The 17109-nt window shown below is 40.6% G+C and overlaps 2 protein-coding genes across 3 annotated transcripts in view; one reads left to right on the forward strand and one right to left on the reverse strand.

Moving 5' to 3' along the window:
• Window positions 1–5807: 5807 nt before the first annotated feature.
• sparcl2 (SPARC-like 2) lies at window positions 5808–14797 on the reverse strand. The gene is made up of 10 exons (XM_078272737.1): window positions 14712–14797; window positions 12646–14532; window positions 12059–12167; window positions 11242–11314; window positions 10501–10612; window positions 10115–10233; window positions 9873–10027; window positions 8698–8810; window positions 7507–7601; window positions 5808–6495 (listed from the first exon to the last, which is right to left on the reverse strand). Exons 3-10 carry the CDS (start codon window positions 12119–12121, stop codon window positions 6440–6442), a joined length of 786 nt encoding a protein of 261 aa, XP_078128863.1. The 5' UTR covers window positions 12122–12167; window positions 12646–14532; window positions 14712–14797; the 3' UTR covers window positions 5808–6439.
• Window positions 14475–17109, forward strand: part of ccser2a (coiled-coil serine-rich protein 2a) — a 59295-nt gene continuing 56660 nt past the window's right edge. Inside the window, exons 1-2 of one of the 2 annotated variants that reach the window (XM_078272734.1) lie at window positions 14475–14818; window positions 15229–15295. The gene's annotated coding sequence lies outside the window, so the exon portion shown is untranslated. Of the gene's footprint in view, window positions 14819–14886; window positions 15296–17109 lie in introns of those variants that run through there. The other variant, XM_078272736.1, reaches the window with a different exon arrangement.

Genomic DNA, 17109 nt, shown 5'->3' on the forward strand with positions numbered 1-17109 from the left:
AGGGGAGACTGAGGAAGAAAAGGCTGTGGAAATGGAGAGCAAGAAGAGGAGGATGTTGGATCCTGGAGTAATTAGAGGGAAGGAGACGGAGAGAGGAAAAGAGGAGAATGTACAACTGGAAAAGAGAGGGTTGGAATCAGAGGGAAAAAAAAACATTATCGCCATGCAACAAGGTTGCAATGAATTTGTTTTGGTGTTTTAGCCAGACACATGAAGCTGATTGGTGTTTACTTTAGCCCCCATGTCGAAAGGGTTCTAATGTGTCACATATTACCAGACTGCTGCACAACCTCACACTCCCCCTCATTTAGTCTTGATAAAAATGAAGACACATAAAAAGCTTGGCGGGCTTGTTTCTTCAAAATGCACCCGCTTATAAAATATGCATACAGCTCCTCAGCAAATTATGGCCAATTGAATTTTCATAAGGTAAAAAGGCTGGGTCTTACAGAGAGAGGGAGCTTAGTGAACTTAACCACCGCCCTCTATAAATAAATACACACTCCCCTTTAAACACAGGAGCTCATGACTTTGATGGTCCCGCTCACTCTCCGCTCTTTCTTTTCTCTTTTAGATTAGTTTCCTCTTTCCATTATGTTTATCCCTGACTGTCAACTGACTGCATTTAGTCTGGATACTGTTTGGGTTTTAATTTCAGATATTTCAACCCAAACTCTGTTTGTCTTTTTCCTTCTCTCTCTCTGCCCTTCTTTTCTGCCTGCTTTTCACTTCATTTGCCCCCCCCTCATTTAGAAGTTAATGTAGGCTCAGTTTCAGAGGGAAAGGTTGAATTAGGTGTGCTATCTGTCTGCACACTGTATTTGCTATCTTCTATCTCCCTGCGCTCTGGCAGGACCATCTGCCTTCTGTTATCTGTGCAGGGACAGATTAAATGGCATGGGGTGGTCCCTGCAGGATCCGTTGTCCCCCCAAACTACTATGGGCAAAGAACTGGCCTGTGGTTTATGGTGGGGGTTGATGAGATGATGGCGGGGAAAAAAAATGCTATCAGCCTGGAACTTAATACGATTTTACGGCTGATTTTCTACCTCGCTGCATATACATTTGAATATATTAATCCTTCTTCTGTCTTCCTTACTTTCATTGTCCCTTTGTGCCTGCATCTCTTACACTTTCGTGCAGGATCATGCCCTTTCTTGATGCATACTTTATGTCTGCTCTCTCTCTGTGATTGCTGCCCCACTCCAAAGTCATACTTTTCTTTTAAAATGACAAGATAATTATTGGTAGTCAGAGAGAAAAGACAAACACAGTGAGTAATAAAATACACAGATAACTGATGAGCACAGTCTTTAAACATGCTGTCAAGATGAAAACGATCCCGCAACAAATGAAAAGTGCCCTGCATCTGTGTCAGCTTTTTAAAAAACCCTCCAGAGACCACACACACACACACACACACACACACACACACACACACACACACACACACACACACACACACACACACACAAAGAACTGTTCCAAAGAAACAAGTTGCTGACTTACACATCCAGTTGCAATAAGAGACGCTAATGCACACACACACACACACACACACACATGCTCGGACAACAACATGCATCCCCCTTACCTTCTCTCAGTGCATGCTCTCCCTCTCCTGCGCAGGAAGTGAGGGATGGGATCAAATGAGTGAGGGAGCGAGGATGGAGGAGGAGGAGGAGGAGGAGGAGGAGGAGGAGAAGGGGATGAGAGCCGGTCGTGAGGAGAGGAGGAGCAACAGCAGGTTGCTGTCGGGTGTTCCTCTGACTCCGTCTCCCATGGGGTGCTGCTCACTCCCTACTTCAGGAGGTGTCCCTTCAGGGCTTCAGTGTCCCTTCAGGGCTGTCCCAGCTTCTATGTGCCCTGGTGTGGTGCAAAGCTCCCCAGGCACTCTCCTCACTCTCTGTCTCTTAGTCCTTCACACGTGGAGGCTTGTCCTGCTAAAAACTGTGTGAATGTCATCCGGTCAGTGAAGCCTGTGTCCCCCTCTTCTCTTTTCTTCTTGTTTTCCGTTTTCCCTCTGTCACTCTTTTTTTCCCCTTCTGTTCTTTTCACTTGTTCCCTCTGTTTACCTCCTCTGGTAGTGAACAGAGCTCACTTGCAATTCAAATGGGCTTATGTGTGATTGTGTGTGTTTGTGTATCTGAATGTGCAATCTGATGGTGAGGGAGCGAGTGGGTGAGTGTGAAGGGGCTGGTCGGTGAGGTCGCTAAATGGGGGTGTGGTGATGAGTAGAGAGTGTGTGAGAGAGAGAGAGAGAGAGAGAGAGAGAGAGAGAGAAAGACAGAGAGAGAGAGAGAGATTGTGTTGTCAAGAGCAGCATTAGGGAAAGGGAAGAAACAAATTAAAGACTGTACTATGTTAAATAAAAAGAGTAACTGGACTTTTGACAGTGCTGAGGAAACCATTTGTTTGTGCAGCAACATATGTTAATTTTGAACCTTTATATTTTCCCATTAAATAAATAGAATGAAAAAATTGTATTTGTTTTTTTCTGTAGATATGGAATTAAAAGAAAAACTAACATGTTTTTTGACTGATTTGATGATTTTATATATATATATATATATATATATATATATATATATATATATATATATATATCATATCAGTTTCTACAATAAATCCCCTTACTTTCTTTCTCTCTCTGCATATTTTTCTCATCTAAGCCTTTTTAATCTTGATTTCAGTCTTGCTTATAGAAGTCTTACTAAGAAAATTGTTGCTGCCTGGGTCTTGGTTTCAGAGTGAATCCCCTGTCTGTGGAGTTGAAATTAAAAACCTGTGCCCCTGCATGTGATAATGAGGGCACAATGTAATGAACTGGAAATCTACCGGACAGAGACTATAAAGTCTGTCTACAGGACAGCCATATTGAAGGCTTTATGTCCTCCACCTATAGGTCAAGTGTAGCTCTCAGAAGATTGTGGGCATTCATATCAGTGGCTGTCCAACCCCACCCAGTCCTCTCATCTGCACACAATGGTGGGCCTCATGTATACATGCTCTCTCTCCTGAGCTCTTTAATCAATATCATTAGGAAAATAGAAAGAGGCTCACCACATTGTGTGCTAACTCCCTCTCTCCCATTCTGTGATGGGGCCTTTTCTCACTCATTCCCCAGGTACTTCAGTGTAGGGCTATTGAGGTCGCTCTGAATGGGACCCTCTCCACCCAGAGGGAATATTGTCTGACCGGAGGCTAAAATCTGAAAGACACCCTCTCTCTCCCTTCCTCTCTGTCTCTGTCTGCAACATCACTTCAAAGAAGAATAAAAAATGTGGCACATGAGCGCTATTAATAAATGTATCACAACTGGTACTTTGAGTGAGGACCCTTTGCTGCGACTGGACTCTCTTTCAAAGCCAATCTTCCTCTCTGTATCCCGCTCCATTCGCTGGCCCACTTTACAGTCCCTAAGAAGTTCTGAAAGTCGGCAATCTGGCAGAGCACGATACGGGCGGCTGCTTTTGAAGATTGGATGGTGATTAACCTTAGAGAGATTACTGCACACATACAACTTTATGTATGAGCTGTGTTCTAACAACTTTTATGCTGTTTTTTGGGGGGGGAATTTGATTTGTGAAACACAATGTAGTCTGTTTTCCTAAGACTTTGGATATCTGTCGGACATCTGTCAGACCTGGAATGGATGCACAAGCTTGGGTGACACACACCCACAAGCATTCACACACATCCTCTCTCAGTTTCACTGCCATCGTGACTGGCCTGAATATTTCTTTTGATCCACACAGCTCCTCTCCTCGTGTGTTGTCGTTTAATAATTTATCGACATACAGTCACCGGACAAACTCCATCCGCACAGAGAGCGACAAAAAGTGAGAGTAAAAATTTGGCATAATTGCATGAAAAGAAACTGCAAAACTGGCCTTTTCATCTATTATGAATGTCTGCTTACAAGCCATGCATAATGCAAGGGGCCGTCTTTATGACAACCATGTATTAAATATCATTTTTTGGGAGGGGGGGTCTCTGGTTGCATGCTTTCACTGCCACAGTCAGATGGCTTTGGTACTGAGTAACATGGACAGTGTTGTAAAAGCAAAAAAGAGACAGAGGGATTGACAGAAAGAGAAAGTGATAAAGAGAAATTGACAGAGAGAAATTAGATGAAATGGGGGGACATGAGGGAGGGAGGGTGTGCTAACTGAAAACGGGTTAACAGGAATCCTTATTTTTAACAACATGTCATCACCAGCCACCCATCTGCTCCTGTGCTGTCAGAGTCCCTTGGGAGAGAGAGAGAGAGTGTGTGTGTGTGCGTGGGAGAGAGAGAGAGAGTAATGCAAGCAAGCCATCACAGATCAGATCTCTAATCAGCACCAAAAGAAGGAGAGCGAACAAGGTTAAAGAGGTGGGTGGCACAGATATCCCTCTCCTCTTATATCCAAATAGGGTGTGACAGGGGAGGACAGTATGTGAACGGTGTGTGTGTGCGTATGTGTGTGTGTGTGCGTATGTGTGTGTGTGAGTGTATGTGTGTGTGTATGCCTGTGTATGTGACAGGAAGGTAAAGTAGGATTAGGTGGATCAATCTACAACTGCCCTCTCGTGTTTGGATGGGGGGATGGAAGGAGGTGGAGACGGTGGTCCAGTGGTAATGAAGGGGAATCTGTTAGCACAGAGGAGGAAGGGTGGGGGGGGTATGAAGACACACAAAGAAAGAGCAGTGGTGAGGGAGAGGAGGCTATGCTGGACCTCCAGAGGGTGGCCCCCCAACAGTTTTGTTATTTATTTTGGGTAAAGGAAGTAGTCCCTAGAGAAGAAAGATGTGACTGAGGAAAGTTGTTTGTCGGAGGAGGTATGGACTTAGTATTCAGAGCATTTTTTTGTTTTTTTCACATAGCGGAATGACAGGACCAACAGCTTTCCGTTCCGCAGGTCACTCATTATTAGCAAATACAGTTCCATCTCAGTTCAGTAGAGTTAATCTCTTTTGCTTTTGTTCTGTCTTCATGCCTGTTTTCCTTGTTTTTCTCCCAGTTTAGACTTGTTTTTTACTCCGTGCACCATAACGAAATGCAGCCCTCCAGTGGTCCACTCCACTTTATCAAAAGTTTTAAAAAAAAAAGTGAAAATATGATGGAATGAAAACATCTTGTTTTGATATTTATGATTATGCACTTTCTTTCTGCACGACATGTAGAGCAAGCAGTCCTCGGTACTTGCTTGCCTCGTGTCTGTCTGCACTGAATCTGCATATCACATCGAGTACTGAAATCTCTCCCCCTTTCTTCATCTTCTTTCCAATGTCTTTCTTTCTCGCCCCTCTCATCCTTCAGGCATAGTAAATGTGAAGGCTAATTAGTCCATAGAAACCAGTCATACCAAAGAACCCACCCCAGGCCACGCACACATCCTCCTATTGATCTTGTAGCACTAATACCAGCAAAACCACACACACATTCACACACAAAACTGACGCAAACAAACAAGATGCAACAAGAGTTTTTAGAGCAGCATGTATTATAGATGGTACATACGTACAAAAAGTTGGCTAGCTGGCATTGTGCAAATTTTCTGACCTTGACAGAGGTCAAGTGTTTCAAATATTCTGCATCATGCTGGGAGATGCTATTTACAGAGTCGGCTGTAGAGGAAATGTTTTGCAGCATCAAAACCTTTTTTCTTGCATTTCCTCTTCTCCTCAGTTCCTCCCGCTGTCTCAGCCTTCCCTTCCCCCCCTCTCACTCTCCGTTCTCAGTCTTTCCCTCATTTCTGATCCATTTTTTATGCATTACTCCATTTCTCTCAACTCCCATTTACAGTGCATTACCTCCTCCCATCTTTCACAAACACACTTTGTACTTCTCTCTCCTTCCTTCAGTCACTTTGCTTCCCTCCTTCCCTCCCTCACTCTCCTCCAGTGAATTATGACACTTTCCTCTACTTCTCCCCTTCACCCTCTTTATTATCTCTCTGTCTCTTCTCCGGTCACGTCATCCCATACTAAGCGTTTCTTTTCCCCTTTGTCTTTATTTCCCATCTAGTTTGTCATTCAGTGTACATCACACTGTCTGTCTGCACTGCTGTCATCCTCCCTTTTAATTGGTTATTCAAAGCATGCCATGTAATTTGGTACTTAGGTAATATTGGCTATTGTCTCTGCTCTTTTACAACACAAATGTTCAAATGTCAGCTAATGTAATTAACAAGACTGGCAGTCAGTCTGTCCAGACATTTATTTACACACATGAATGCACAGACAACCAGCAGACTTTCAGATTTGATGAGGTTATAAATCCCGTTATGTTACGAGCATGAATACTGGCGTGAAACATATGCGTAAACAGTGTGTAGAGATTCCAATTGTGTAGCTTTTATATTAGTTAACTGTGGTGCTGTTGTCTCTAGTGAGTTATTTACAGTAATGTAAAAAAGACATGCAGGAAGGAGTTCATGGCTGTTTTTCATTTCAAAGGTGGTTCTCTTTGATTGTAGGACACAACTTGCGGGACCCCATTCTCATTGCTGTAGATAAAACAATTGACAATTGATTTAATTGACTTGGAAAAAGCATATTTTTACCAATATATATATATATATATATATAAAATAATAATTCTAAAACTCTTAAATATGTATTGTAGGTAATGACCTTTAGTTGTTTAATTTAATTAGTATTGAATACTTGAAATATAAATGCAATAGAATTTAGCACTGAAATATGTTGCATCGAAAACCATCTAAATGTATGCGGTCAATAAAAGTTAATATAAAGTTGTGCAATTCGCGCAAAAACTTAATTTTCTGTGTATAGATACAAACTCATTTCGGTTGTAGGGTTCACAAATTCAGATTCAAGCGCTCAGTATTTAAAGGTTATATTATATTTTTCAAATTGTTCAAATTCAGTTCAATTTGGATCCAAAAATTCTAATCTTGTCAAAACATTTGGGTTACTTGTGTTCAGATCTCAATGCCTCATCTGGAATTTGAGTGTCTAATCAAATTCAGATACTAAAATTAAAGATAAGAAATTTTGATCTTAACATCTAAGATACCAAGAATGAACAATCAAGCCTGAACCATTATACTTATCACAAGAAGTACTACTACTCGACTCTAATACAGTAATGAAACAATATTCTTCCTGAAGTCAATACAAGTCTGGATGTCTTGGCCTCCACCGCAACTATTTTGACCATTCCTTTTTTAATCTGCTTCTCGTAAATCCATCAATTTTATGGACATGTAATACCAAATTCCCGCTTTAATGAATAAGTGTAATCATCATCCAGGAAATTATTTTCCTAAGAAGAAGGTTCATGATTTAGACCAAATTTTGAGGTAAAACTTATAACATAGAAGAACATGTAACATAAAGTATCCTGTTAACCTGGTTGAGAATCGTTTCTCTTCTTCAACTGCATAACATACAATAGATTACTTTTAATCCATTACAGTAGGCTATAACCTTCATCAACATCTATCTGTCACCATGAAGAATTACGGGAAAATTGGGCAAAAGTTGTAACTAACACATGAAATGGTAGAACCAGTCCTCGGAGCGATCCACCAGACAGGTCGTCCACTCTTGCAGGGTCACCTTCCTGTTCCTGTTCTGATCACATGACCTGCAACACAGCACAGCATGACATTACCATTCACTCATACTCTTACGGACCCATGCACTTGTTACATGCACAAACAACATGACAGATATACAAAGAGATGGTATATCGACATAGGTATGGAAACAACTGCATTGGGGCTCTTCAACAGACATTGTCTTTCAGTTCACCCTGCAGCGTTATCTCTGAAGGGTACTCCTTCAATTTGTGTTAATCCATGGGCAGCGGGAGACACAGTGGGTAATAAACATTATCATTGCTGGGAATGGCTTGACATTGACACAGCCAGCCCTACTCACACAAAACCTGTCACTGCAGACTGGCAGAGAAAAGGGGGTTGGTTGGGAGTATGGATGATAGAGAAAGGGGAGAGATGGAAGGATGAAAGAATGAGTGAAAATGAAATAAGGATTGACAAAGAGGAAGGGAGAGGATACATCTATTTGAAGATGAAGTAGTAAGCACAGAAGGGGGAAAGAAGGAGTTCTGAAGGGGAGGAGGAGTAAGATGATGGAGAGATGGTGTGGTCATGAGATCGGAGGGGAGGAGGACACAGGAAGCGGGTGTTGGCATGGAGAATGAATGGATAGAGAGAACAGCATGGTGGGAGGTGCAACTTGGTCACAGAGCGGGGTCGAAATGCGCTTGTGTGACATTTTTAACCCTTGGTGTTTCAGTAATTAGCTGGAAAGTAACATATTGCAAGAGACAGAAGGTTCACATTATGAGTCTTTGCGTGACATATGGTGATATGAACATGATGAGCAACACCCCCTTTACGTTATTAACTACTCAGTCACCCAAATGGTAAGTAAGATTTTACCAAATAGGCCATGAAATCATAGATTTTTTTTCCTCCCATGCTACTAGTTTCCTGAAAATACATGCAACACTAAAAATGAATCATTAGTTAATATATGTGAATGTTATGATGGTATGTGTTTCTGACTTTTCAGAAAAAAACATGCCAATACTAATTTGGTCAAATTTAAGTCATCCAAGTTAATGATCATAAGATTCTCCTGTTATCCAATAGCTAAAATCTTAGAGGCCTTTCTTTGCAGCCCCCGTAGCGATAGCTACTGGAGGTGGAACTGACTGAAAGAATGGTGTAGCACAGTGCTCCAGTGGCATCCTCTTGTAACGCAGCTTCCTCAGGTCCCGGTGGCTCAGCTTGCCATCGTTGTTCTTGTCCAGTAAGGTAAATCTTTGCTAAAGACACAGAAGAAGAGAGATAAAAGTACTGGTGGAAAAATAGCAATGTAGAGCTCATTGTTTGCACAAGCATTTTTAATTGATATGGCAATAAATGAAATAAACATGCATTGTTAGCCATGCTTGCAATATTAGGTCTAGGGATGGCAATGTTTAGCTCTAGTGGATGGATTGCAATTAAATTTGACATTCAAGGACTTCAGAGGATGAATCCTAATGAATTTGGTGATTCCCTGACTTTTCATGTAATGTCACCATCAAGTCAAAATATAATGTATGACCAAATACCTGCAAAACTAATGACATTACCATCAGCATTAAGCTGTACTTTGTGTTTACTGATAATTAGCAAATGTTAGCATGCTAACACACTAAACTAAAATGGTTAGCATGGTAAAGAAAATAGCTGCTAAACATCAACATGTTAGCGTTGTCATTGTGAGCATGTTAGCATGTTGATGTTAGCATTCAGCTCAAAGCATTGCTGTGCCTGAGTACAGCCGACAGCTGCTACCATGGCTGTTTATATAATTTTTCAGACCATCAAAAATAATGCAGAAGTTTTCTTTTAATTCATTTGAGGCCAGGAGGTCAAGGTGGCTGGTGGGAGGATATTAGGTTATTCATCCATCGACCATCTTATTGAATAATTAATAATTATTGACCAAATCCTATTTATACATGGTGTTCTTGAGAGCCCCTGTCTCATTCTGTGGACGACCACACGACAAGCAACACAATCACTTACAGTAGGTTGTTAGCATTGATTTCTCACTGGACAATGCATGAAGCGTAGTTTGTATATTAACACGATGATGGTGTCTGGTGTCAAAAACAACTTTATGTTCAGGGTTAGGTTATACAGGGAGTGGAAGTGATCCCTTGGTATATTGTTCTTCCGGCTATAGTTCCTTTAGCATTACACTTTGTTGTGGATATTGATTTAATTTGCATCATCATAGATAATGTTTAGTACTCAACAATCATCTTTGGGTGCAGACCTTTGGTGTCTGTCAGTGTGCTGCTTTGGCTCACTTTAAAGCATGAGATTTCAGCTACCTGTGCTAGTTGTGTCCTCTGGGCATGGCTGAGGCAGCTCTGGGGCGGGGCAGCAGGTACATAGGACTCCCCCATACGACTCAGGAGCAGGAACCAGTCCAGGAGACGATATGGAAACTGGCTTAACTCCTCCACAGTGCATTTAGCCTTGGGGACTGATCAAGAAGGAGAGCAGAGCTACTTTGGCAGGCTACAGTACACAGTGGAAATTGTGTGTAATATCTAATGCTGTGTGTGTTTACCCAGACAGGGTCCTGTGTGAGCTAGTCCGGTGCGGCGTCTCTTTCTGCAGGCTTCTTTATGCAGCAAACACTCATTCTCATAGGTCTTTCCCAGAACACTGCACACTGGTGCCCTCTGCCTGATTGCATGAGCCAGTGCCCAGATGCAAAACTTTATGTGAGGTGCACAGCTGGATTATAAAAACTGCTGTGTTTTCATCCCAAAATCTACATCTTGTTTTTGTTTAATATGAGTATGATTAACAAAACCAAACACAGTGAGTACGCAACTTTACATAGAGATAAAGGATACATTTATGTACATTTCCTGGTCAAATACAGAAAATTCTCAAAATGTATACAAACTAAAATAGTCTGACTTGTTTTAAATGTCATGAGGCGTTTACCGTGGACAGGACTGAGGACAAACACACTTGGGGACAAGAACTCCATTTTCCTGAACTACCTGGCACCAAGATCCCACTGGACTGCGGCATTTCAGCAGCTCACAAAGCTTTTCTGAAACACAAAGAAACATTCTTGTTACTACATCATTTTTGTGTTTCCTAATTTAACTTTGCCTCCAATGACCTGAAAGCTGAATCAGTTTCAGCTTTCAGTGCTGAATAAAAGGGTTTTTGGATGAGAGCATCATATAAAATGTCTCATGAGGGTCTATTTAAAATAATAAAATGCCATAGAGTGGTGGAGGAAAAAACAAATGAAGTTAGAAGAAGAAAAAGAAAAGCAAATATGAAAAATGAAAACGTACCTGATTTTAATCATTGCTATACATTCAATTCTTGGTCCAAAATTTACAGTCAAAATGTCTTATAATGCATATTCATGTAGGTATAATAACTAGAATTAGATAATAGAACCTTGTCTGCTTATTCTTTTCATATACATGCTAATATACTTGCCTTGTACTTTTTGGACTCTGGACTATCCTTGCCAGTTTTCAGATGGTGAATTTAAAACACATAATTCATTCCATGATGTGGAAAAAAATATATTTTCTGCCCATGATACTTTCTTTTGTACCTTAGACTATATTAATACCCTCAAATAGAACTTACTTTGTCTATAAGAGATATATAACTGACATACAGTCAGAAAATGGCATTCCTCTACTGTACTGTACTTACCTGGCTCTACTCTGCCAATATACGGTCTCAGGCTCTCCTCAGCTTGTCTCTGTCTGCGCTGGGCTCTGCCTCCCTGACACACACACACACACACACACACACACACACACACACACACACACACACACACACACACACACACACACACACACACACACACACATATCATGCAGAGCTGAAAGGATGAGTTTTTCTTTTCATGACATTCCACAGGCATGCACTAACCTCAGGCATAAACTTGTCTGTCATTGTAAACCTATTGTCTTAAACTTTGCTGATGTGTCCCGACATGACAATAATTTCTGTTTTTATCAGTGTGATGCAGTGTGTGTGATGATGAGGCTTATTATCTAATCTAAATAATCTAAGAAAATCAACTTCTTGAAGTCAGTGTACTGTAAATGATAAAACAAAAAAACATCAATTGAAACCACAATGAAAATGGTATGCGTTCTATATCACTTCCATCTCCCTTCATATACCCCAAATACTTATATTTCGTGAAACTTTGTAGTCGGTGCCAGGTCCACATCTGCCCCAAAAGTCCTCCCAGATGAGATGGGAAACAGGTGCAATGCTGACCCAAAACACTGGAGCTACGCTTCCATAGCTCATGATGTGCCATTAAAACACCTATCACAAAACATTCCGGATGAATATATCCATGTGATCTTTTACCATTTGTTTGCAGCTGCAACCCTACTCGTGACACAAACCCAGGTCATCATTTTTATTAAGCTTTGTGCTCAACTAGTTCGTAGTTTTCAATGCATATTCAGCACATTTCAACAAAAGCCACAGCCAAACTTAGACTCACCATGATTGTACAAGTGTGAAGACTCAGGAGAAGAAACAGGGCACAGGTGAAGCTCAGCTTCATGCTGACTCATCCAGTGGGCTACGAGAGGACGTTTTCACAAATTTTCCTGCAGGAAGAAAATATTGGACTAATTCACTCTAATCTTGCAATCATAGCTGTGGTTGCTATCTCTGTAGAACATAAACAGGACTGAGAAAGAAAAAAATATACATATTTTACCTATTTACAGCAGCATTGCCCTCTACCTTTACATTTCTTGATATCAATTACATTTGAGTAAAAATCTAAGAAATAAATAGCGCTTGACTATCAATCTACCCAGACAATGCTCCGTTAGTAGATACATTTTTTTCTTCTTTCTTCTGTGTCTCTTCGGTGTCATTTACACAACTATTACTCTATTTCCGATAATGTAGAGGGGAAACAATGCAGCTCATTGAGTCTCAAGAAAACAATAATTTTCCATCACAGAGGAAATTGAGGGTTGAATTACACTGAGAGGACATTCAGGATTTCAGTTGAGGAAGTTATTACAGTCTAACAAGTCATTCTCTAAACCCCTGCTGCTTGAAAAAAAAACTTACCTGGGCCTCTGTCACTTCTTTCTTCTGTTGTTATTCCCTTGTTAGTATTCTCCTTCTTTTCCTTGTTTCCAGCTACCTTTTGTCTCTCCGTCTCACCGGCTCCTGTGAGGGTGTATTCTTTTCTTTCTTTCTTTTTTTCTTTTTTACAGCCTTCTTCAGCAGTCTCTACTTTTTTCTTTTCATTTGATTCATCTATTTTTACATTCTTACCTTATCTAACCCCTCCTCTCTGCTTTTCCCTGTCTGTCTGACTTTCTTCCCTTCACATTAGCACCATGTTGATTGCACAGGGATCTGAACTCAGTGTTACTTGAAGACATTGCGTGCGCAGTTGAATGATGCTGAGATATGGTGAAAAAGTACAGGGGAGCTGTACAGTACTTACTGAGAGAGTGGATTAGTTTTTTTGGGAAGTGGGGTGGCACTGGTCCACAGAAAAATGCACAACATATGCTCACACTTCTTCTCTCTCTGTCTTTTTATCACATTCAAACTCCCTTAATATTACAGACACATGCAAACACACAACCAACTGTAAGAGAGAATTAATGTGCAGAGGAAGGACACCTCTGAAAATATGAACTTTCAATACTATGGAAAATGCTGCTCTCTAGTGGTTAAGTTGATCAATAACAGTTTCACGGTATGACTGGCAAAGATTCTGTGGGCCTACAGGTAAAATAACGTCATATATTTAAAATCTTACAAGTTATCTGTAAGTCTATTGTTGCTGTTTTTTCTCCTTGAAGAAATACATCATTTCTACACTTTTGGTTTTAAAGTTGTTTAGTTTCCTCTTAAAATATTAATTGAAAACATTTCAATATTTTCCCTGAGTAAGCTTCTCTTCTCTCATAGTACGGAAGAAGCATTAAATATTAAATTGAGGAGAAAACATGAAACAAAAAGCATTAATTAGTAAAACATACTAAATAATAAAATAAATATATCCTTTAAAAATAGGTTTGTGTATCCTGTTGGTAACGCAGCAACATGTTTGTTAGTGTTCCATTAGTTGTGATTTAGGGTAATGTAGGCAAGACAGGATTGCCAACTGCGCAATGCGCGCAACTGCACCAGGGGCCTAGACAGTCAGAAGTCAGTTTTCTATCAAATGGTTTGTGCTTGGGTATTTGCAAATTTGGGAATATAGACCACCAAATCAAAATATCAACACAAAATGATAGCAGGTCTTGTTTTATTACTTGGCTTGACCACCTGTCTTGTAAAATTTAAATGATAGAAATCACCACAAAAACAGGGGTCAATACAGGCCATATGGGATGATCCATAATGCATAATTTAAGATCATACTATAAACAAGCACACATTACCTAACTAAAGTAGCCATGCTTTCGTGCAATAAACATTTTGACCTTTACCACCATAAAAAAAAACATCTGCTATAGCCTATCTGCTGCTACATAGGCTATTTTCGATATAGAAACATGTTCACTTATTCACTAATTTCAGTGATACAGTGCAGGTATAGGCTCAGCAGCTCGGTAGTTAATGTTATCTCTATTGTTCTTGTGTTTATTTATTATGGTGGGTTCTTTACTCCTACTTTTACCTGCATGTAGCTATTCTCCTGTTTCATTATCAACGCTGTTGCGTTGGGGATAATAAAGTTTAATCTTATCTTAAGTAGAAAGTAGCAGTGACACTGAACTAAAATTACCTCAAAATCGTACTAGGGTACAGTAGGCTACTTGAGAAGATGTAGATATAGCCAACTTGGTTACTTTCCACCGCTGAGTCGTAATTTCACATCCGTATGAATAGTGCTTTGTGATCATTACTTTCGCGTGCACAGAGTACCACACTATTGCTGTGCACGCGTCTCAGGTCAGTCGGCTAGGCTCCCATCGACAGCTCGCGGGAAGGCTGTAATTTAAAAGATAGTTTACCTTCGGTAAACGGAGCTATTTAAAACATGTAGACTCCGTAAAACTAATTAAATGAAAACTGAACATGCAGACAACATTTTTTTAAATAGTAGGCCTACACAGCTGTAGGAGAATTATAACCAGCACTTTGAGATTAACGTTAGCATGCAATGTTACCCTTTGAGACCTAGACATCTATAAACGCTCCGCCCAGCTGGAAGTGAGAGGACGATTTCGGAGTGATAACTGCTTTGGAAAGTCAGTCTGCACCGTGTGGTCGTCTGGTTAGTTTATTTTCAAGACTTTTCATGTCCGGCCGCATTTTGTTTACGTCTTCCCGTCGCTTTACGAACAGTCTTTTTCAGTCGGTAATGCTCGGTATCATCAGTTGGTCGGCGTTGACATCGTGACAGTGACAGTAGCTTCTGGCTATAACCTTAAAGTGGAAGTACTTCATCGAAATGCGAGGAATTCACAGCATTTGTGTGTCTATTTTCCAGTCAGCTCGTCTTAATTGTTACAGGACTCAACATACAGCACAGAACAGACTGGATATTAGTATGTCAAGCGTAAAGCTTTTGTAATGACTATTGACGACGGGCTAGCTATCACTTCATCAATAAATCATAATGTTTTAAGCGGAAAGTGTAAGATGATCTACCTCTACTAACTTTTACAACATGTTATTCACAAGACAACGTCAACGTGGACTGCTTGCTGACCCATTGAGGCTGTAACATGCTTTTAACGGTATAATTCAGGTAAGTGCATACATGTATCAGGTTACATAAGTCCTGTTATGATTGTGAAATTATGGGAAAACAATTAAGTTATTGTATTAGCAATATTGAGTACCTTTATGTAGTAATACATGTCCTTATTTCTCTGTGTGGGTATAGAACATGTACTATGCATTTTTAAATTAAACTAATGAAGACAAACAACACCAATGAGCCTTTGATGAGGATATCTTTCTCAGGGATGCCCAGTGAGGCAGAAAAGGCCATGTTTTCTAACGTAACATCACTCCCACAGTCATAACATGCCCTGGAAAGAGTTACTGTACCATGAATGAGGATGACCATGCCTTTATGTAATAAGCATACAAAGTCACTTGTATAACACATTTTAAACAGAAACTGTGCACTGATCTCATAGTGTAGATACATTGGAACAATCTGTATTTCTGCTTGACAAGTGTCTCACCATGTCACACAGTCCATCTGTATAGTTCAGTAGTTAATACTTAAGGGGAACTCAATCTTGTTTGAGATAGACCATGGAGATGTGTGTTCCTCATGCACATGTCAGGATTAAAGGGTAACATAAGATGACTCATGAGCCTTCATGCTCCACTCAGACAGGAGTTCAAATTTAACCAGGGTTTTTATACCATGCAGTCTCACATATTCATATTTTTGTACCACAACTGAAGTTGCTGTCAGTCAAGTATCATAACTATATGTGTGTGTGTGTGTGTGTGTGTGTGTGTGTGTGTGTGTGTGTGTGTATATATATACCATTTTAGGCTGTGATCTATTACAGCCCAGACAGTGCAAAGCGCCATGGCATCAACGTGCCGGTGCACATTAGGATAAGGCATGACTGATTGCCCTTAGTGTAAGTGAGATGGACACTCCTCTGGTGTTCCAGTGTTTGGGTAGGGTTACACACACACACACACACACACACACACACACACACACACACACACACACACACACACACACACACACACACACACACACACACACACACACACACACACACACACACACACACATCCATGTGTGTGTTCATCAGGCACCTGTTGGCATAGGTCCTGCAGCGCCACCTTGGCTGAGGGTGTGTTTACAATCTGATTCCTCCCAACAACAGCTGAATGTCTCCACTATGTGCCTGCCTGCTAAAGACCCCCCAAATTGCAGTTCAATATATGAGGGTTGTCCTTGTTGTCTGCCTCTCTTCATGTGTGCCCTAACTGTCAGTGTCTAGCTATGCGTAAAGATACACTTTATACACATTACCCTGTGCAAAGTAGTCATTCCAAGGCACTGTAATGCCCCTTAAGGGCGACCTTGAGGCCAACAGATAAGATGTGAAAGTGTGCTTGCATGATGCTAAAAGTGAATACTTACAGCACAGAGAAGTGTTGAGTTATTTGTATGGCAAGGCCAGAAATCACAGGCTTAGGGATTCCGTGTAGCTCAAGGGGAGTGTTAAACAACTCTTCAAACCATCACACATGAGCTGTCTGCATCCTTTCCACTGAAGGTGTTGTAATTACTGTATATTGTCGTTTCTTTCTGATCTTTTATTGGAGTTGGATTGGATCTTTTACAGAGTTTTTGTTTGCACATCTAATGAGTACTTAAAATGCCCAGAGATTAGGTCATTCAGGATAGTGCATTGCTTATAGTTTTGTGCATGTTTTCATGTGTGTTATGCTCAGAGCCTAGTGACTTGATTTGACTTTGACTTTTCTCTGATCCTTCTTGCCCTCTACTCTCGCTGCATGTGGCCTATCATTAGAGCTATACTTAGCCATGCTTATCAGTTCCCTCGGTAAGACCAC

The sequence above is a fragment of the Sander vitreus genome, chromosome 17 (assembly GCF_031162955.1).
Source record: "Sander vitreus isolate 19-12246 chromosome 17, sanVit1, whole genome shotgun sequence".
NCBI classification, from domain to species: Eukaryota; Metazoa; Chordata; class Actinopteri; order Perciformes; family Percidae; genus Sander; species Sander vitreus.

Bases quoted from the DNA above. Each gene is read 5' to 3' on its own strand.
- sparcl2 (XM_078272737.1), bottom strand. From the start codon at position 12,121: ATGAAGCTGAGCTTCACCTGTGCCCTGTTTCTTCTCCTGAGTCTTCAC. The intron at 10,234-10,500 runs GTAAACGCCTCA...TCATGCAATCAG, and splicing joins TGTCCTCAGTCCTGTCCACG to GCAGAGGGCACCAGTGTGCA. The intron at 6,496-7,506 runs GTTAGTTACAAC...TTTTATCTACAG, and splicing joins CTGGTTCTACCATTTCATGT to CAATGAGAATGGGGTCCCGC.